Raw genomic sequence first — 19,157 nt, forward strand, 5'->3', positions numbered from 1 at the left:
CTCTGTAATTTTATTGCGTTTTTGAAAGGGTGCAGCGGGCGACGTTAACTCGCGGAAATTTGTTTCACCTGATATAATTGCGCAGCGAAGAAATGCAGCGCGTTTTTGGTGGGTTTCTCGTCATCGGACGGTACAGATATAAGCCGGGAAAAAGCAGCGATAAGAAGTAGAACCGACCAACCGACCGACCGCCATCGCCGCAATGCAGGAAGAAGGCCAAACATTTGTCTCAGATAAGATCTGCTATCTCCTGAGAACTTTCTCCTCCCGCCCGTTTTTACGCCCGCTCTTGTCAGACTCGGAATATCACTACCTCTCCTTTTTCATCTATATTTCTCGCTTCCTTCGTTCCCTTTATTTCATTCTCTCCCCCCGCACGTCATCTCGACTGCTGCCTGACTACCAGACGGTATTTCTTTTTCCAAATTAGGTGCGATCTTCAATCGTAGATTCTTCAATTTTTGTTGATTCCACGGTAATGGTTGCAATCAATTAGCGAACGTTGATACACAACCGTTGGAGGAAAAAAACGAGGGCGAAAAAATGATTCATTACCGATCATCGTCCGATAAGATGTACGATCAAAGATGAATGGAAAAAACTGAAGAGAAATTATTCACGTCCAGATAGGATATTTGCACGAGGGAAAGTAACGGGAGTCAAAACGTAGAGACGCGAGGATTGTAATCGTGAAATATATCGATCGATAACGGGTACCGCGAGATCGTTATCGCGTCACATATAAATAACCTCGTGAATTATACCGCCGGCGATGTTGATATGGATAATATCGGGTCGATAAAATAAGATGGGATACAGATTACGTGTATTATCTATCGGTAAAACAAAGTCCACGCTATAACCGATAGGACAAAATCGATATTAGAAATTTTCCGATGACAATCAGGACGCGTCTACCCTGATATGACAAAACAAATTGATCTACGTGAAGAAAACTAATTAACATAATCCCGTCACTTACGAGACGTGTCCGATTGCAGATTTCGAAGATTCGCTCTCGATCTTAGTCTCCAAAGTATGAGGACCGCACTCATAACTGTATCCTCTTCTATTTTTTATCTTTTTAAATCGATCGACTTATTTATTACAATTATTAGATAAAATAAAATTATTATATCGGCATTTTGTTTTTTGTTCCCTTCTTATTTTTTTCTTCTTCACTCACGGATTTATCATTGTAATAATAAACGAAGAATAAATATTTAATCATTTCTCAATTATTGCGTAGCACGCAAATCGCTGATAAAAAAAAAAAAACGAAAAAAAAAAAAAAACGAAAAAAAAAACCACTGGAAAACCTCACACTGCACTGTGAATGAAATTACAGAAAAATAAAAATCGAAAATAATCGGAAGGAGAGGGAAGAAAATGGGAAATTCTTACACCGCAGTGATCACCAACCACTGATCGCCTAACTCGTCGCGGGACAACAACGATCGGTCGCTTTTAAAATTCCAGAAACTTTCGAAGAGAGGTGAACGCGTCCATCACGAGAGAAACACAAGCACTGAATGATCCTGATCGTGGTCTACGAGTATATTACCTGTTATCAGTCGGTCGACTCTGCACCTCCTACTACTTTCCTCGCACACAGTCTACCGTTAAGTCTATATCAGAGGCTGCGTAAACTTTGGTTTAGTTTAGTCAAGTTTTTTTTTTTTGTTTTTGTCCAGTTTTTACTCGTGTATTTATTTGCTTTTCTCTTTTCCTTCTTCAGATGTAGTTTGGTATAAATATCTAATTCTCTCGCTTTCTCGTTCATCCTATTCCAGGTCTACTAATTCCACGGTTATCGGGAATAAGGTAGGTAGTTTTTCGGTATCTATCAGCACTTTATCAGTCCCACTATCTCCGGTTATCAGTCCCCTACCGTCCGTTTGGTCTCCCTCTCAAAATTATCTGAAAGCGAGTTTGTCTGGATCCGAAGATTATACGGGTATAAGTATATGGGATAATTTGTATCTTTTTTTTTATCTTCTTTCTTTCTACAGTTTTTGATACTCGGAAAACGAAAGATGGAAAAAGAGAAGGAGAGGAAAAAAAACTAAAGCGAATGAAAGAAGGAAAAGACAGTAGAATTCTCCAGGGATCGGTGCGGCGTGACGAAGAGAATCCCCAAAAAGTAATAAAATAAAAATATGTGTATACAGTTGAAGTTGCTAACGCGAGCGAGTCGCTATTGGATTGGAGTTGAAAAGTCGAGCCGTACCGAGCGTCGAGTAAAAGTATGTGTGCAAGGAAGCTTATGCGGCACGTGAGAGCATCGGAACAGTAAGATCACTGTTACACTATTTTCATCCTCTTCTATCTTTTTCGTAACTCAATATCGCGCTGCGTTTATCCTTTTTCATTTTCCCTCTTTACTTCTCCGCCGTTTATTCCCCGGGTTCCGACTCGGTCCCGCCTGCAAGCCGGGAGAATCTTGACGAATAAGATAACACGGCGCCAAAGCGCTCTCAAGGACCAGCCACTGGAATGCCCAACGCCTATCAACGGCCGTCTATATAATGCGGAGAGAAAAAAGTGAAAAAAAGTCTTTTTTTCTCTCTTCCAATCCTTGGACTTTGGTTATCATTTTCCTTACACCCCAATTCTCTCATTTTTCTAAAATCATAGTTTCGTTAGTCTGCTTGTTTTACTGATTTTTTTATTTTTTGATCCAGACGTTGATCCGCACCTCGGTCCACGTAACGAACATTGCCGATAAATTAGCTATAACTCGTGCAACCGAGAGAGAAGGAAAAGAAAAAAAAAAAAAAGAAAAAAAAAATGGTGAGCGTATTAATCCATGGGAGGAAAAACCGTTGTTTCGGTATAAAGGGGGTGAAGGTATGTAGGGCGGAGGAGAAGATCGGGGGTTGAACGGGGATTGAAGGGATGGGGTCGGCTGGTTTAGACGAAGCGGTTGCGGAGGAGATTAAGCAAATGAGAAATGACCTCGACGTACCCAACCTGGAGGCTATATCAAGAATTTCTCTTCTACACGAACACGACGGTGGTATAGGTGCGGGGTAACGGTCATGACCATACCTCTTACCCCCCTCGCCGACCCCTCAAGGCTCAAATATTGTGACAATCGTCTCGTGTTGCTCAAAAAATAAAATAAACGAAAGTCGTCCAAGAAAAGTAATCAAAAGAAGCAAAAGGATATATGGATTCCAATCCTTCTTCACTTTTGTTCTCCAATTGGTGCAAATTCTCCGCGTTCTCGTGTACAGTTTGAATAAGGTCGGGGTATACCTGTACATAAATTAACGTAACATAAATATGGAAATATAGCTGGGGGAGGATGAGCCGGTGGTTCAGGTTTTCTCGGTTGACGCGATGGACTTTGACAAAACGGGTCGCGAACAGTGATAACTCAGATCGTTCTAGTTGTCCGCCCTTCTAGGTACGTATAGGTATATACGCGTGTGCCAGCGAACCCTACAGAGGCCGTCTTGTCTGCTGCAGGCAGACGGGCGGGCAGGGTGTGATACCGGCAGAAGCTACTCTATAACTCGAAAAGAAGTTTTTGTCATATCGCCCAGAGATTTGTCCGCGTCGAAATCGCCGCAAACTCCCCCCCCCCCTCCCTCCCTCCTTTCCTTCCCGTACCTATTTTCTTCTCCTCCCCGAGTCCGAACGGATTTATTAAGTGAGTCTCGGGGTGAGTTTCTCGACGTTCCTATTGTATCCGACTCCCTCTCGCCCCGTGTATATATTTGTTTCTTTTCATAAATTCCTTCTCTCTCTCTCTCTCTCTCTCTCTCTCTCTCTCCTCTCTCTCTCTCTCTCTCTCTCTCTCTCTCTCTCTCTCTCTCTCTCTCTCTCTCTCTCTCTCTCTCTCTCTCTCTCTCTCTCTCTCTCTCTCTCTCCCCCCCCTCTCTCTCCCTCTCTCTCTCCAGCCTCTCGCGTCGAAGAGAGTGCCGTCCGTCGTCCTTGGCGTTTGCGAATAAATGGATCCCTCTGTCTGACGTGTATAACGTTCTTTGCAGGATGGCATATCCCTGAAACCGAACCCCCTCCTCCTCCTCCTCCTGCTCCTCCTCCTCCTCCTCCTCCTCCTCCTCTTCTTTCTTCTCCTGAGGGGCGCGCGCGGCGAGTGTTTCCAACCGATAAGATAAGCGACTATCGAGAGAAGAGAAGAGACCACTTTGCGTCTTGGATATAAAAGGCGCGCTTCTCCCTCGTCTCCACTTCTTTTTTTCTTCCCCCATCTTTTTCCTCCCTTCACCGCACCACGCTCTCTCCCGCTTCTCTTCCTTCATTTTTTTTCCTCACTCATCCATCCGTACACTTCGATATATACATATATATATACACGTGTGTGTAATACCTCCAAAGTCACTCTCCTCTCTCTACGGTGATCACCTTACTCTTTCCCCTGACATCCGGAAGTCTTACGTGCACACCTATCGTAAAAATCATTATCATAGTGCACGGATGCGTATTTCTTTGTTATCACAATTTTCTCTTCTCCTTCTTACGACGGTTTCTTTTCTTCAGTTTTTTTTTTCTTTTATAGAACGGGCTCCGGAAGTAGTTGCGGGTGGTTTCGTTGTATATAGATACTTGCCACTTGTTGAAGACAAGAGGGCGAGGGTTGATCGTCTTACGTACCTACACGATGACCTGATATGTGGCGGATCAATCCTTTGTCTTTATGGTATTCCCTACATCTACGCTTCTTCTTCTCTTCTTTTTTCATTTTATGGCGTCTTTCGAACACGTGCGAGTAAAGACGTTCATCAGCCTCGAAAGAAGTTGAAAAAAGAGACTGTAACACAGCCGACGTCTTTTATATCTTACACGCGACACTTCCGGTCTTACTTCCGGTTTTTCGAAAAATTTTACCACCATACGAACTCGATAAAGAATACTCGAGAAACATTACACCATACACTACGAATTTTATAACGTGCGTGCACGCGTTTGATTTGATCATAAAATATGTGAGAAGAAGTTCACGAATAGCTGAAAATCTACCTATTCTCCGACCGATACACGATACGTGAATGGAGATCCAGATGCAGATCGAAATTCGATGACACATGTTATCCTTACATATATGCTCTCTGTGGTAGAGATATTTTTGTAGATAAATATATGTATGAAATATATCCATATAGACAGTGATTATTACAGTATGGTAGGAGGAGGTTAAGAAGTGAAGCGAAGCAAAGGGGCCGTCGGGAAGAGGGAAGAGTAGAGAGGAGATAAAGAGAGGGCCGAAGAGCAGAGATTAGCGCTAATGCACCATCTCGCAGTTGGCGCGCGGGCGTCCAGCGGGAGAAAAAGAGAGAAGACGAGCTTAAAAAATAAGAGAAGAAAAAAGGTGAAAGAGATGGAGGGATGGATTCCCCGGTCTTAGGTATCTCTCAGATTTCAACCCTCGTAGTTCTGTCCTTCATTTCTCTTTTTTTTTTTTTTTTTTTTTTTTATACCAGAGAAAAAGAAACAGTCATTGATATCCTCTCTTTCTCTTCCTCCCTCCCTCTTTCTATCTCTATCTCGTGTGTGTACGCGTTATCTGGACAACAAAGTTAAAAATACGATTTGCTCTGCAGATGAAACACGATAACGCGAATACACATACATCATTTTTAACTATTCAAAAAATACATCAGCTATTCTTAAATACCATAGAAAAGTAATAATCATTATCAGAGATTAGAAAACTTTTAGTTTATATTTCAACCGATAATCACGTCCAAATGGGATTACGGATGAATCTCGACATGCGTTTGCCGGCAGAAATAAAATTGAAAAAAACTTTCAAAGCATTTGTTTTTGTATACGTAGGAAAAAACTATTCCGAAATCGAATCCAAAAAATGCTAGCCAATTTTTCACAACGTTAATACAATCTTATCCACTTTTTGTTTTTGATTTTTCTTCGCAGTTGAAAAATATGTATTAAAAATAAATTGAATAAAAAAGTACGCGTATTACACCAGCTGGCGTACGATCACGAAGACTTGCGGGACGGATGAAACATGGTGCCAACAAATTAAATCACCACTTCTTATCTCCATACAGCAGCGATCTTCCCTCCATATAAAATTTCCTACACTCCACACATATCATAGGTATCATAATTGTACATGATAAACATTTCTATGTGCCACAGAAAAAAAAATGTATACAACATAAAATCCAAAATGCGAAGTCTGTCCACTTACAGGTCTCTCTCTCTCTCTACGTTTTAGGGTTTTCACGATAGTTGCCTACTTTTTTTTTCTTTGTGGGTGCGTTAATTTTTTGGTTTTGTAATTTTTTCGGTCGGTCAGGGGTAGGTGTGCGTTACACCGCCATAGCAAAGCACGGGATACCAAGAGTCAGTTTTGACGGACCGAACGGTGTTGTAGTAGAGTTTGACAGATCTTCATAAAAGCACACACAACTGTGCGGCGATGATAAGGGAATCGGCCCGGGGCATCCCTCTCTCGTACCTACCTACCTACCTACCTACCTACCACCTACCTACCACTCCCACCTTTCCCTCTTCCCTCTTCCCTCATTTCGACCCCCCGCCCCCCTCCCCCCTCACCACGAGCGTTCCCGAGGGCACTCAGTCAGTGCGCCGCTATCATTTTTCCACACGAGTGGGCGGCGGGTCGGTCGCACCAACGCGCTCCGCTGCTGTCGCTGCACCAAGATAGGTGGTTTGGTTATAGGTAGGGACTCCGGGAATCGGGAAGGTCTTCTTCCACCTCTCTCGCTCTCCCACCCTTCCTCCCGCCGCCTACCCTTCCTCCCCCTTCCCTCTTCTCTCTCCGACGTGGTATTCCCGCATCCCTTCGGGACTCGCTCCGTCATCCCACCTCATCCCCCTCCCCCCAGATTTTCGCCGTTTCCCATCTCCTGTCGGGGTACTTGTCAAAGTGACACATGGCGACGCCGAGACTAACCGCGAATGGATATTGGATAGAGTGGCAATCAATTATTATTTCAAATGCGATATTCCCTAGTAAAGTCCGCTTTTGACAGCGACGGTTAAACGACGAGTCGTTACCACGTGGAAAAGTTTACTCCTGTATCTACCATCTTTTCTTCCAGGATTCTTCAATCTATTTTTACATTTTCCAAAATATTGCCAATCGCAAATGGCATTTCGATCATCGTATCACTGAAATTTTCAGAAGAGTTTTGATATTCTGCTGGTTTTACGGACTAACAACAAGTAAGTCATTCCGAACGGCTAAAACTTGTATGGCGGTTACGGCAGGAGGGTAGTTGGGGGTTTGGAAAGCCGTTAGCGCGGGATTTAGCGCAGGTATTACGGTATAGGTGCTGCCGATATCGGCATTTCAGATTCATTGATTCTCCTCGGTTTCTAGGTATAAGGGACGAGAGAAGGATGAGTGGAGCGTACGACGTTCGCATAAGTTTCAGCCAGTGCGCGGTTATCTTTAAACTTGGAGCAGGGTGTGTAGCGTTTTCAATGAAAACACGAGTGCACCAGCCGCGGGAGAATAAATGAGAAATGATGGAAGAGAAATGCGAAATCGGATTCACGGGGAAATCTCTACTAATGATTCGTATACCTAACCACCATATTATCGCTCAGCCACGCATCCCTGACTCGCGACGAACTTTCAAAATTATCATCATACCATAATCACCATTGTCATTGTATCGCCGTTACCACGCTCCCAAGTACGGAACTCTCTCATGTCCAAATCCGAAGGACATGACGATCCGCAACGCGAGTACAAAATCAAAAATTTATGCCTCCTCGTCCCGGCTGTGCAGGATGCAGGATTTTATCTCATCGGTTCCGAGGATCGAGACTCACTGTTTGATGTAACGGGTAGGTACTTACCTGAAAACAAAAAAACATACCGAAGAAAATTAATACGATTACTTGGTTTTTTCTTTTTCTTTTTCATGCAATTCGAGAAAAAACTTTAGATATAAAAAAAAAAAAAACGCGACTCGTGACGCGAGATAAATCTTAACGAAGAAAAAAATTATACAAGCAACTTGTTTACTTTTTTTTTAAATTTTCTCATTTACGATGCGAAGCGTTTTTTCTCTTTCCTCGGTTTGTTGGGCGAGAAAAACGCTCTAGACATTTGAAATCGAGTTGACTGGATCCTGACAATTTTTCATCGGGACGATGACGATGCGATTGCTAGACTCTGTGGGGACATGTATGTGTGTGTTACGTCTCCATAGCCCTGTAACACCGCGGGTACGGATAGAAACATATAGATCGTCCTTCTTCGCATTCGAGGCACGCTTCGCATCGGAAATTAGCACCACGTCATCCACACGGATAAAGTACAGCCCCCCTGACGTCATGAATAAATATGGGAGTGTCACTTCACTCATTGCCCCCCGTTGCACGTGCTCCCCGGTCCTCGTCCCTCCGCGTAATAATATATCCCGAAACTAAAACGGAGGGGGGGGGGTCACTACTCTGGGAGTCCGGGAACACACGCGATACGCGAAAAAGAGGAGGAGGTGAAACGTCGGGGCGATTCGTGACCCGAGAAGCGTATATTATTCCAGTTAAAAATGGAGGAGCGGAGAGAAGAAATAACAATAAACGCCGGAGTAATACGAGAGCGTTGAGGATTTCGGAGCGGACTTTGGTCGGCGGCGTTCGTAACGTCTAAGCGGAGTTATATAATATTATACGTATAGAATCGTTCGTTTCGATTATATGGAGGACGGTGGGCACCTGACTCCTCTCTCCTCGTGACGGTTGCCTCATTCCTCCGTTAAAGAAGACAAAAGGAGCAGCGCGCCACCCCTGCAACCGTAGAACATGGCGTATCTACATCCCCATTCAGAGTATTTCTCTCGTTTTCTCCCTTTCCACTGCTTAGTAGTGCCGGTTATACACGTATAGCGGTAACGCAATGGGTACGGAGTGAAGCTAACTGTGATTACTGATACATCCTCCTCCACTTCTCTCGAGCCTTTTCATTTCGTCACTACTTCTCCACGTACCGACGACGACTCTCTCGTGTTCCCTGCAGAGATTACAATTTACAAAAGCAGCCTGGCACCGCGGCACCACCTCCTCTCCGGTCGTCGGTCGCCGCGGTTGATTGGTCGGTTGCTTCGATGCTCGCCGGTATGCAGGTAACGTTATCTCATTCCTCCTCTTTCCTGCAGCCGCCGCTGTACGTAATATTTCAGAATTTATTGGGAAAATTCATCGTCGAACCCACGATCCCGGTTTGCGACAAAAAACTTTTTCTTCAACTTCGCGTTGAATTTTATACGCCTTCGATGGATCGATCGATCCGCAACGATTCGCTACATTCTGTCCGAAAAGTCGCACACGCACGAGATGATGAATGGCGGGGAAAAAGCAGACGACGAAAATACCGTGGCGGTTTTATATCCTCTAATTCCTTACCGAGGTGAGTCCGGGAGAGAGGGGGTGTCGGATGTTGGATCAAGTTGATCAACCACCCTATCCCCCTTCTCCTTTTTATCCCGCCCTCTTCCCCGTTTTCTTTACTTTTTCTCCTGATCCCGGTAGTAGTCCCTCGGGGATGTTAACGTCCCGTTTCAAGTTGTCAAAATGACTTGAAAAAACTTTTATAAAGATGACAAATTAGTCTGGTACGGGACTTCCTCCTGCTCCACCACCGTAGCGCACGCCTCTTTCTTTCCCCCCGCAATCCGCCATTTCAAAACTTCCCCCATCCCCCATCCCCCATTCCCCCTCCCCCCCCCCCGCCGCCGCGTTGTATTAACTTTTTATTCTCTTCTTTTTTCATTTACTCAACTTCTTCCTTCTTCTTCTCTCCGATATTTTATTTCATTCTTTTTTCGCAGGGTTTCTTTTTGTCTCTACTCTATAACACAACTTTCGAGCCATCCTCGGAGCCGATTAATTTCAACGTATGTAAGATCAGGCCACGTGTAGTAGACGTACGGTACATGTGCGTCGCGTTATGCACGTTGTGCATCTTCGCGTCTCCGTCGTCATTCACAAACTCGTCGCTATAATGGGCCTCCGCTAAGTGCTTTATAGCGACAAAAGCGCGAAGATGGAGAATATAATTTTCTCTCACAATCTTGTACCTAATAAGTGTAGATAAAGAGTATGTAGCTTATACATATTCTACTTACGAACTCCGACGTCGAAAATCGTAGACCGGCCGATCGTTTTTTTCGAAAGTGATGAAAATTTTCAACGCTAGCAAAAACTGCGTTTCAGGGGGTGCCAAAGACGCCCAACGTGGATGATAACGACGATAATGACGATGACGATGTCGAGGATAATAGCAGCAATAATTAGCGATGAGAAACGACGTCGCTCGGTATACATGACAAAGTACACGGCTCGCGGTAGAGGACAAAGAAACGAACAAATTCGTAGAGCTGACATTTGTTGCTATCGTTGTTTATTATTGTTGTTGTTTCCGGGATTTCTTGTAAAGAAAGTAACGGATGTGGCGTATACATTTGTACGTACCTATGTGCACGGATGGACGGTGTACATAAGGGGGTGGGTACGTACGTAGTAAGTATTACATTGCAGATGTAACAACCGAGGAGTTGGCGTAGAAATCCATTATGAGTTTAGATTCATTAGGGGTGATAATAATTGAATGAACGTCTGCTATATACCCACTGCGCTTTTACCGTAAAGTTAGGTCGCCGGATTATACATACCTAACCTACACCTTGTCTGAAACGGGACATCGCCGTGGAGAGAATAACCGAAATTTTCGCACGTGATACCAAACTCTATGCGTACGCAGAAATTAAGATTTTTTCATTTTCTTGAAACTCTGAAAAACTAATCAATCGCTAACTCGGATGAGTTCACCTGCAATCCAATGATTTTTGGAGAATTATTTCCATCTTATCTTCTTGCGATCGGAACAAATTTTCGTCTATGGTGTTTATCCGATGATAAAATGATAATCGAGACGATTGAAATAGGAAGAAATAAACGACGTCTCATGCGTTTCTATTCCGATTATTTTTGCATCGTACATGGAGAGGGAGCGGGGGAAGTTGGCGATAGGGAGTTTGTTGTACGGGGGGTGGTGGCGGTGTGTTTGATATTCGTGTGGGTGTTATAAACGTGGAAAACGAAGTCAGTCGAGGTGTGCGGGTCGAGTAGCGTCGGCGTCGGTGTCGGTGTAGAGATAGGGGAGAGAAAAACACTCATTTTTATACCGTCAAAACGTGTTATCTTGAGCGCGCGCCCGGCCAGGCCAGGCGGCGAGGCCGACCACCCGGGGGCGGAATTAACTCGCTACCAGATATCCACTCAACCCGCGACCCCCCCGTTCGCTACTCTCTACATTTATATTATATAATTCTCATACACATAACCATTATATGTATCATTCCTACACTCTCACCTGATCTCTCTGTTTCTCCACGAATAGGAATGAAACAAAATTACCGATCCATCGAAATGTACCACCCTTGACCGACTCGACGTAAAAAACCGACCCCGACCCTGTCTTTTTTGAAAGAGCCACCCCCGCCCGATTCGATTTTCGTTTCGATCGAGTCTTCCGGCTCTCGATAAAATTGAGAAGTCGATAATCGATCGATTTCACTCGCTGCAACGCGATTATTTATTTCTCCACACGGGTATAGGAGGGACGTAAAAGTTTCCAGGCCAGTTGTGCCGTCCCTGGAATACGGGGGACTGCCCTGTTGGGTGGGAACACGAGATAGAATCGGTAGCTGGAGCTAGTTAGGTGATAGCATCGGCGGTGCCGCGTAGCGCAGCTCGCGAAGGGGCAAAGGGGAATGGGGGCCGACGGGGGGGAGGAAGGCGATCTCCGATAAGACCCGCGGCGCGGCCGATAACGCCGTCTTATCTGCGTCCACTGGCGCCGACACTCGAAGGTTTCCACCATCCGTGGGGCGCGATCTTGGTTACACGTATACACCTCGGAACGCACACACGTGTGGCGTGCACGTACGCGTGTGCAACTCGTCTACCTATACGGCGAACTGTATCGGTGTACGTACCCGTGACGCTGATAGCGCGCCTAGCAATTTCATTATTCACGGTAAAACAAACCAAACGTGCAAAGTAATACGGAATTCATGTACGTGGAAATCGGTGAATCGCGCGTCGTTTACCCATGTAAGAAGGATCCAAACTTGTATACCAATGCCGCGATAGCGCGAGGAAATAATTCCATGCGGTTGAAAATGCAATTTTTAGTGATGACTTACTGCAACGACTCGATAGTTTCTCGTCGTTTTTTTATTTTTTCGGTTTTTCGTCGAGATAAGATTCTTGTTAGAGGAATCAAGAGGGTATCCGTACACATCCGTGTGTCCATGCACGCTGTACGTGGGTATATAGTATACATACCGGGAAAAAGATAAAGACGGAGATAAAAGGAGGAGGTGAGGATGGAGGGGAACGGAGATCGAGGATACCGATGGCGAGATAGAATGATAGATCCCTGAACGCGATGAGATGTGAGTGAGCGATAAAAACCGGCGCGGCAGCAGAAGCAGAAGCAGCAGCAGCAGCAGCAGCAGCAGAAGAAGAAGGAGAAGAACCAGCAGCTCGGTGTGGCTCTGGCGTTCTCTTCAACAAATTACCAAGCTCACCCTCCGCCCCCTCCTTCTTTTTCCCCCCGTTATCCCCTCCTACCAGCGAACATCATCCGAGCAAAACCTTCTCCGCACTTCTCGTCAGACCCACCGCGTCTCGATCTCGACATCCACCTTTATACTTCTATCTTTAGTTCCTTTTATCACTATATCGGAGCAGTGATCCGAAATCCTTCTTTTTTCTCCTCTCCTTCGTTTTTTCTCCCATTTTTCCAGAGCCTCATTTGGCAGCTGGGAGAGTCACTTTTTCTTCTTGGTTTTTTTTTTTTTTCCTCGTCTCCTGCTTCAATTTCTCAATTCGTCGATTATTGTGACGAATAATATCTCGAAGTAGTTCATCAGGTTCAACAATACGTACAACACGATCCGATGCGATCGTATTACGTTTAACCTGACCTAACCCAACCGAGTCAAACCTGACCGCATTGCAGTGTACCTAGTTATCATCTTACTACACGTCAAAACGCTTGGGCGGTGTACAAAGTTGGTAACCAGTTAAAGCGTTATACTGTGGTTCATATCTATAAAGTAGGTTATGCGATACGCTACATTATAATATGCAGAACAGCGGCGCACTTCAGTTTTACTATAGTACGTATATGCCAGATACCGTCGCGGTTTCAATGTCACAAGATAACCGCGCCCAATGGGAAATTATAAAATCTAAATCATAGGCAGAAACAGATGTAGATTCGGATGCGGATGGAGAATATGTAGAGTTATTTTCTTTTTCTTTTTTTTTTTTTTTTTTTTAACCAGCGCACAACCAGATCTCCGAACTTACGATTCGCCTGTACTATAAAACAGGTCATTTGGACGGTATACGTGTATCTAATTACTAATCGCGAACGATCGACTGTTCGTTCGACGTTTACGTGACGATATGTGCAGCGACGAGAAAGTAAGAGAAAAACGGTGCTCGTCGTCGGAGGGAAAAAAAGAAGAAGGAGAAGGGGAGGAGGAGGAGGAGGAGAGGAAGAGAAAAGACCGAACACATGCATATCGCGTAACCAAATCGTCACCGCCGCTTATAATACCGCGTTCGCGGTATTGCTTTTAGCGACTCTTGTCGGATCATTGAGGCTTGAAGATAACCGCGATACACACCAAGAATACGTGTACAACGGGATGGGAAAAATAGCATCGCAAACTTGCGCGGTGAGAGTGAAAATATCCGTTCTAAGCACGCAGGTTAGGTTAGGTACGTTTATTTTGTAAAATACATGTATGTACATTGTACACGTACGAAGAGTTAGCGAGTCGGTGTGCCATTTAGTCAGTGATCATTCATTCGGTCGTACACTCTCCGCAGTGCTAAACGCCGACGCGATGACGATGAAGCATAATAATAACGACAATATTAATAACAATGCGAACGCGATGATAAACGAATTACTTAACCACGTCACGCCTCGCGAAGCACTCGAGCACACCTCTCTGTGCAGTGACTGTTCACTTGCACAGGTCATCGTCGTCGTCGTCGTCACGTAAAGTCGCGATTTAGTCAGTTGCCACATCCGAATATGATCGCGACATCCAACCGTACGACGTATGTACATCCACGTAATTTCATAGCAACGTTTGCCCTGTCCGTTGATTCCTTCCGGAGTGAAGAAACGAACGAAATCATATTTTCATTTACCTCCTCGATCGTATTTTCCCTGACCCGACGCGATGCAAAAGCGAGATTCTAGCCCGACGTGTCATCGGCGATGGTAATTGAAACGAACATAGTAATAAGACTATTGTTTTTTGGACTCCAAACGAATTGGAAAAATTGGATAATATGTACGAGTTACTGGGACGACGAAGAAAAAGGGAGGAAATGAAATGACAATAGAATATTTTGACAGGTTCACAGGGGGGCGGCTGAATTTGTCGTATAGGTACACGTATGTTCCTCAAGTGGATCGTATGTGCCCTACGACGTAGATGTGATAACCTCCTGCTAGATTGAACGTTGAGCTCGCGAGTTATGCCGGTGTGTCGGAGTTAGAGAAAGCATTCAGGACGGGCAGTATGCGTATCCGGCCATGCCGATAAGCGATCTCTGACCAATAGCGGTGGTCACTGATAACATCTGATTACTTAGTCCTGCCCGCGCGCCCGGCACATTCTCACTCATTATACACACCATATATGTACATCTATATCTGTATCTATGTACATACCTTATACCACGTATATTCAACTACCCTTTCAAATTCTCACGTACTATATACACCTATGCACGTGTAGACGTACGTACGTGTCTACCGGGTATACTTTTATTTTTTTTGTATTTCCAAAGAATTTTCAATTTTTTAACAAATTTGTTTTCAATTTCTTCATCACCTTCTCTTCGCTACTCGATCATTTCCTACATTCCATTCCGTCATATGTTTCCCCTTTGATCACGCAAAGAAATTTTTCCTTCCTTTCAAAACGGATATAAATGAAATTTGCGAATAAAAGGCAAAAAAGGGGATGGAGACTTTTTTGTCTTACTCCTTTCCCATTTCGTGTTTGAGGGGTCGGGGGTTGGGGTTGGGGGTGGGAAGGGGTTGTTGAGCTCGTATCACGCGACGTTTCGCGTTGTAGCGAACCGCGTTGCAGGGCGTGCATCGGTCGAGGGGGTTGGAGGCGGGATCGGTGGGATTGGGGGAAAGAATCGATCGACTATTGTTTTGGTTGCCCTGGGTCAGCACTGATACGCACTCCGTTGGTTGTGCAGCGCACTGCACTTGATCAGTGTCTCCCCCCTATCGTGATGGAGATTTTATCGCGATAACTACACTACAAATATAAACGCGTTCAAAAATCTCTGCATCGCTCTTATCCTCGTCGTTATCACCGCGCCTAACCGACGTTTCAATGTTTTTCAATGTTTTTCCTTCTTTCCTTTTCTTTGATTGCGTTAGAATGCCAAGGCGTCCAATAAACGAAATTATGAATATAGCATATGCACGGAAAATTTTGAGAGGGTAAGAACAAAAGAATCAAAAATTGAACTTCGTCGATTGGTTTGGTTTCTTTCTCTCATTTCTTTTTACTCTTCCTTTTTCCGAATATCGCTCGGCGTTGGGCCGTCGATAATATAATGAAGATATCAATCATAATGAAATACCGTAGGTATATAACGCGCCTATGAATATTACACATTTGTTCAATACCGTGAACATGTGTGTATAAAATATGTCGTGAACGTCAAGTCCGGCAGGCAGGCGAGCAAAAGCGAGCGAGCGAGCGAACGAGCCAAGCAAAAGCGAACCGAGACCCGTCCACATGCGTGCTATCAGTCATTTTCATTTCTTGATAACTGTTTCTGCGCTTATCTCTCCGGCACACTATATACTCGTACGTAGATATGCAGATATATAGATATACGCATACACGCAGACGTACTACATGTACGTGTACGCGTGTATATATTTAGAGAATGGAGGCGAGTGGCACGGTTGTCTCGCTTTCCGAACCCTCCTTCTTTCTCGCTCTCTCTCCTTCCCCCTTTATTCCCCTCCCGTCCTCGCTCTATCCGGTAATAATTCGGGCTATCGCCTTCATTGATCTCGGTATCGCTGTTTTATCTCACTACATGTATACGTATACTGCTTGTATATCATATACGCCCACAGTGGCGTAGAAATCGAGGGAGATTGAAGTAACGGGGGGAGGAAAAAGAGAGCAAAATTTGAGCGAACGCAAGAGAATAAATGAACAAAAATAAGAATATAATGTTGCAATAAATTTTACCTCGGTATAATGAGATTCTTATTTCTCTCTTTTTCTCTTTGTTTTTCGTTCAATTTATTCCTCCATAATCAATCTTTATCTGACATTTTTTTTCCCCTCGCATATCTTCATCTCGTTTTGATTTGTCTACATTTTCGTTTTTTACTCTCCGTTTTTTTTTTTTTCCCCCTTCCATTCTTCCTTTTTCTCGGCACTGTAACTAATTTTTCTTTTGTAACACAGTTAACGATATGCCACGATCGCGTATTATAACCTATACCTATATCGCGAAGAATCTGGTTTATGAAAACTGGTTTTTGTACCTCGTGAAATTTTTTTTGCTTTTTTTGGGTTTTTCTACCCAACGTTCAACCATCTCTAATTGTAAGATAACAAGATCTGTTGGGCGTTGTCTCAATTCTCCTCTTCTCTTCGTTTCTCATTTTCAATTTCATTTTATTTTTTTCTTGGCATTTTCATTCCAATTTTTTCCCAATGGACTCCAAAGTTAGCTTGAACGATCGCACGTGCGCAGTGCACGTATATCACCGGATCATCGTTTTCGCGGACGAACGAAACTAATAAAATTACAAGTAGAATGGAGAAAGGTGAGAAACAAAATTGGAAAAATGACCGAAGAGAAAGAAAAAAAACTATATTAGCAGGGGACGAAGAATTGTAATGTACATACGTATTCGTTGTATATACGTGTACCCACATAAGGCAACAGGTGTTACAAGCCTGACGAACGGGGCGTGATACGTACAGGGGATATATATATTTTATGCCATTTGAAAATATATGTTTGAAAAATTTGACGATCGGTACGTGCCAATACACCGTCACGTGATACAATCAGGTGTATAGGAATAGAAAATATGGAATTTATACGATATTCCTGTCTCGATTTTTTTAATCTTTTTTTTCTCTTATCCAACACAGTAGGTAGATTCTTTCCGCATTTTGTAACCTGCGACAATTCGAAGCACGACAAAGAGAAAATAGATGGAAGAAAAATCGAAGAATTCAATCGACATAGGTACGTACCTCATGTATGTGCTGAAATGCAAACGCCAATTGGGTGTAAAGGTGGATGGTCAGGTATAAAGGCGAAGGTAGGTATATATGTGATATAGATATACATTGTGCACGTAAGTACGTCGTGTACCTACATACCTCGGGTCGTTTACGTTGCGATTCTCTCCGGCGCACGGTGTGTTATATCGTTTCTCTCCTCGTCACGGTTACGCAATTTCAAAGATTTATAGCCAAAGATTACCGTTCGGACGCCGCGCGGCGATAATCGAACTGAGAGAAAATCGCGTGGGCATATCGTCTGTGTACGTACGCGTACGTATGAATATACACGTGTGTACGTAGATGATGGCCGATACAGAAATTACATCATCCGCAATAACAACAATGAAAACTGCATAAATAATATAACAATGATCGCGACGATAATGATGATATAATGAATTAATCCATGCACTGCCCCGCAGATGCACGAATCGGGTGCGATCCGATAAACCATCGATATCGGTGTCCCGCGACGTCCTTCGCCCTAGTTTCTTTTCATTTTCGTTGATTGTCTTTACGGTTTTTGGGTGTACCCCGGGCGCCGCGGCCATGTTCGGTGTTCCATGTGTCGCGTGTACGTGTACACATATACGTGCGAGTATTTTCTACACAGCGATAGGGGGGCGATAGTATGGGACGATTATCGGGGGATCTGGGGGCGTTGAAAGTTATCGGTATAAAGTGTAGATAAGATGACGATGGAAGCAACAGCATAACCAGAGCAGCCAATACGCCGCCTGTAAGGTCGCGTCGCGTACGTATACCGCAGATACCGCGGAGCGAGACACCAAAAATTTCGTCAAATTCCGAGGGGCATCGGCTGCGCGTTCCTAGTGTAAAAATAATAATAATAATAATAAAAATAAAAATCATCCCAACGACAGCGATTCAATAACGAGATTTTATTCACCAACCCCATCCGTCCGAAGTTTCTCACAATTATAAATTTAACTCGATTTTTATAACGAAGATTACAGAACCGATAACGCATAACGATCTCGTCTAATCTACGCTCCTCGTTCGCGATACGCCCGTTTTTATTTCTTCGTTTTTTTCCCTTCATTTTTACATACTCATATCTGTACGATTTATATTTTTATCTTGAAATAATTGAAGATGAACTCATTTAAATATTATAACGTACAAGCGTCGATTGCGATATACGCGGTGATCTCTTGACGAGTTTCGTGGTTTTATATATATTATCAAAATATAACACGATAACAGAAAATATATCGTACACGAAGATAAACCTGCTGTATATGTATACCCAATATATCTCATAGTTGATTATATTTTTCAAGTGAAAAAAAATCTTGCTGTGAATCAAAGTTTGACTAATTATTTCAATTTTCCTTTTTGATGTGAATCACAGAAATTCCACGCAATCAGATGGTGGGTACCACGTGTTATGAATTGGGGTGGATAATCGGAATACAAGAAAAAAAATATCATTACTATCAACGTATGCTCGAAAATTCGATTTCGCTCGAAAGAGCGAAAATCTGAGAGCGAGAGAGAGGGAGAGGGAGAGGGGGGGGGGAGAGGAGAGAGAGAGAGAGAGAGAGAGAGAGAGAGAGAGAGAGAGAGAGAGAGAGAGAGAGAGAGAGAGAGAGAGAGAGAGAGAGAGAGAGAGAGAGAGAGAGAGAGAGAGCAAAAAGCTGCGGAATTCATCCCTCGTTAACACTTCGTTAACGTTGTACATGAATTATTGTAATAGAGAAATGTTGTTCAAAGTTGTGTATGTATGTACGTTAGGTTCGACAGCTGTCAGTAGTTATTATCGATCACTGT

General features: G+C 43.7%; 1 protein-coding gene across 2 annotated transcripts in view; it reads right to left on the reverse strand.

Moving 5' to 3' along the window:
• LOC105691950 (zinc finger protein ush) overlaps nucleotides 1–19,157 on the reverse strand; it is a 55,955-nt gene that overhangs the window by 20,865 nt on the left and 15,933 nt on the right. Inside the window, exon 1 of one of the 2 annotated variants that reach the window (XM_048652545.1) lies at nucleotides 983–1,293. The exons of the other annotated variant lie outside the window; for it this stretch is intronic. Coding sequence (XP_048508502.1) covers nucleotides 983–1,055 — 73 coding nt within the window. The 5' untranslated portion in view covers nucleotides 1,056–1,293. Of the gene's footprint in view, nucleotides 1–982; nucleotides 1,294–19,157 lie in introns of those variants that run through there. 2 annotated transcript variants of the gene reach the window in all.

Source organism: Athalia rosae, chromosome 3, assembly GCF_917208135.1.
Source record: "Athalia rosae chromosome 3, iyAthRosa1.1, whole genome shotgun sequence".
Lineage (NCBI taxonomy): Eukaryota > Metazoa > Arthropoda > Insecta > Hymenoptera > Athaliidae > Athalia > Athalia rosae.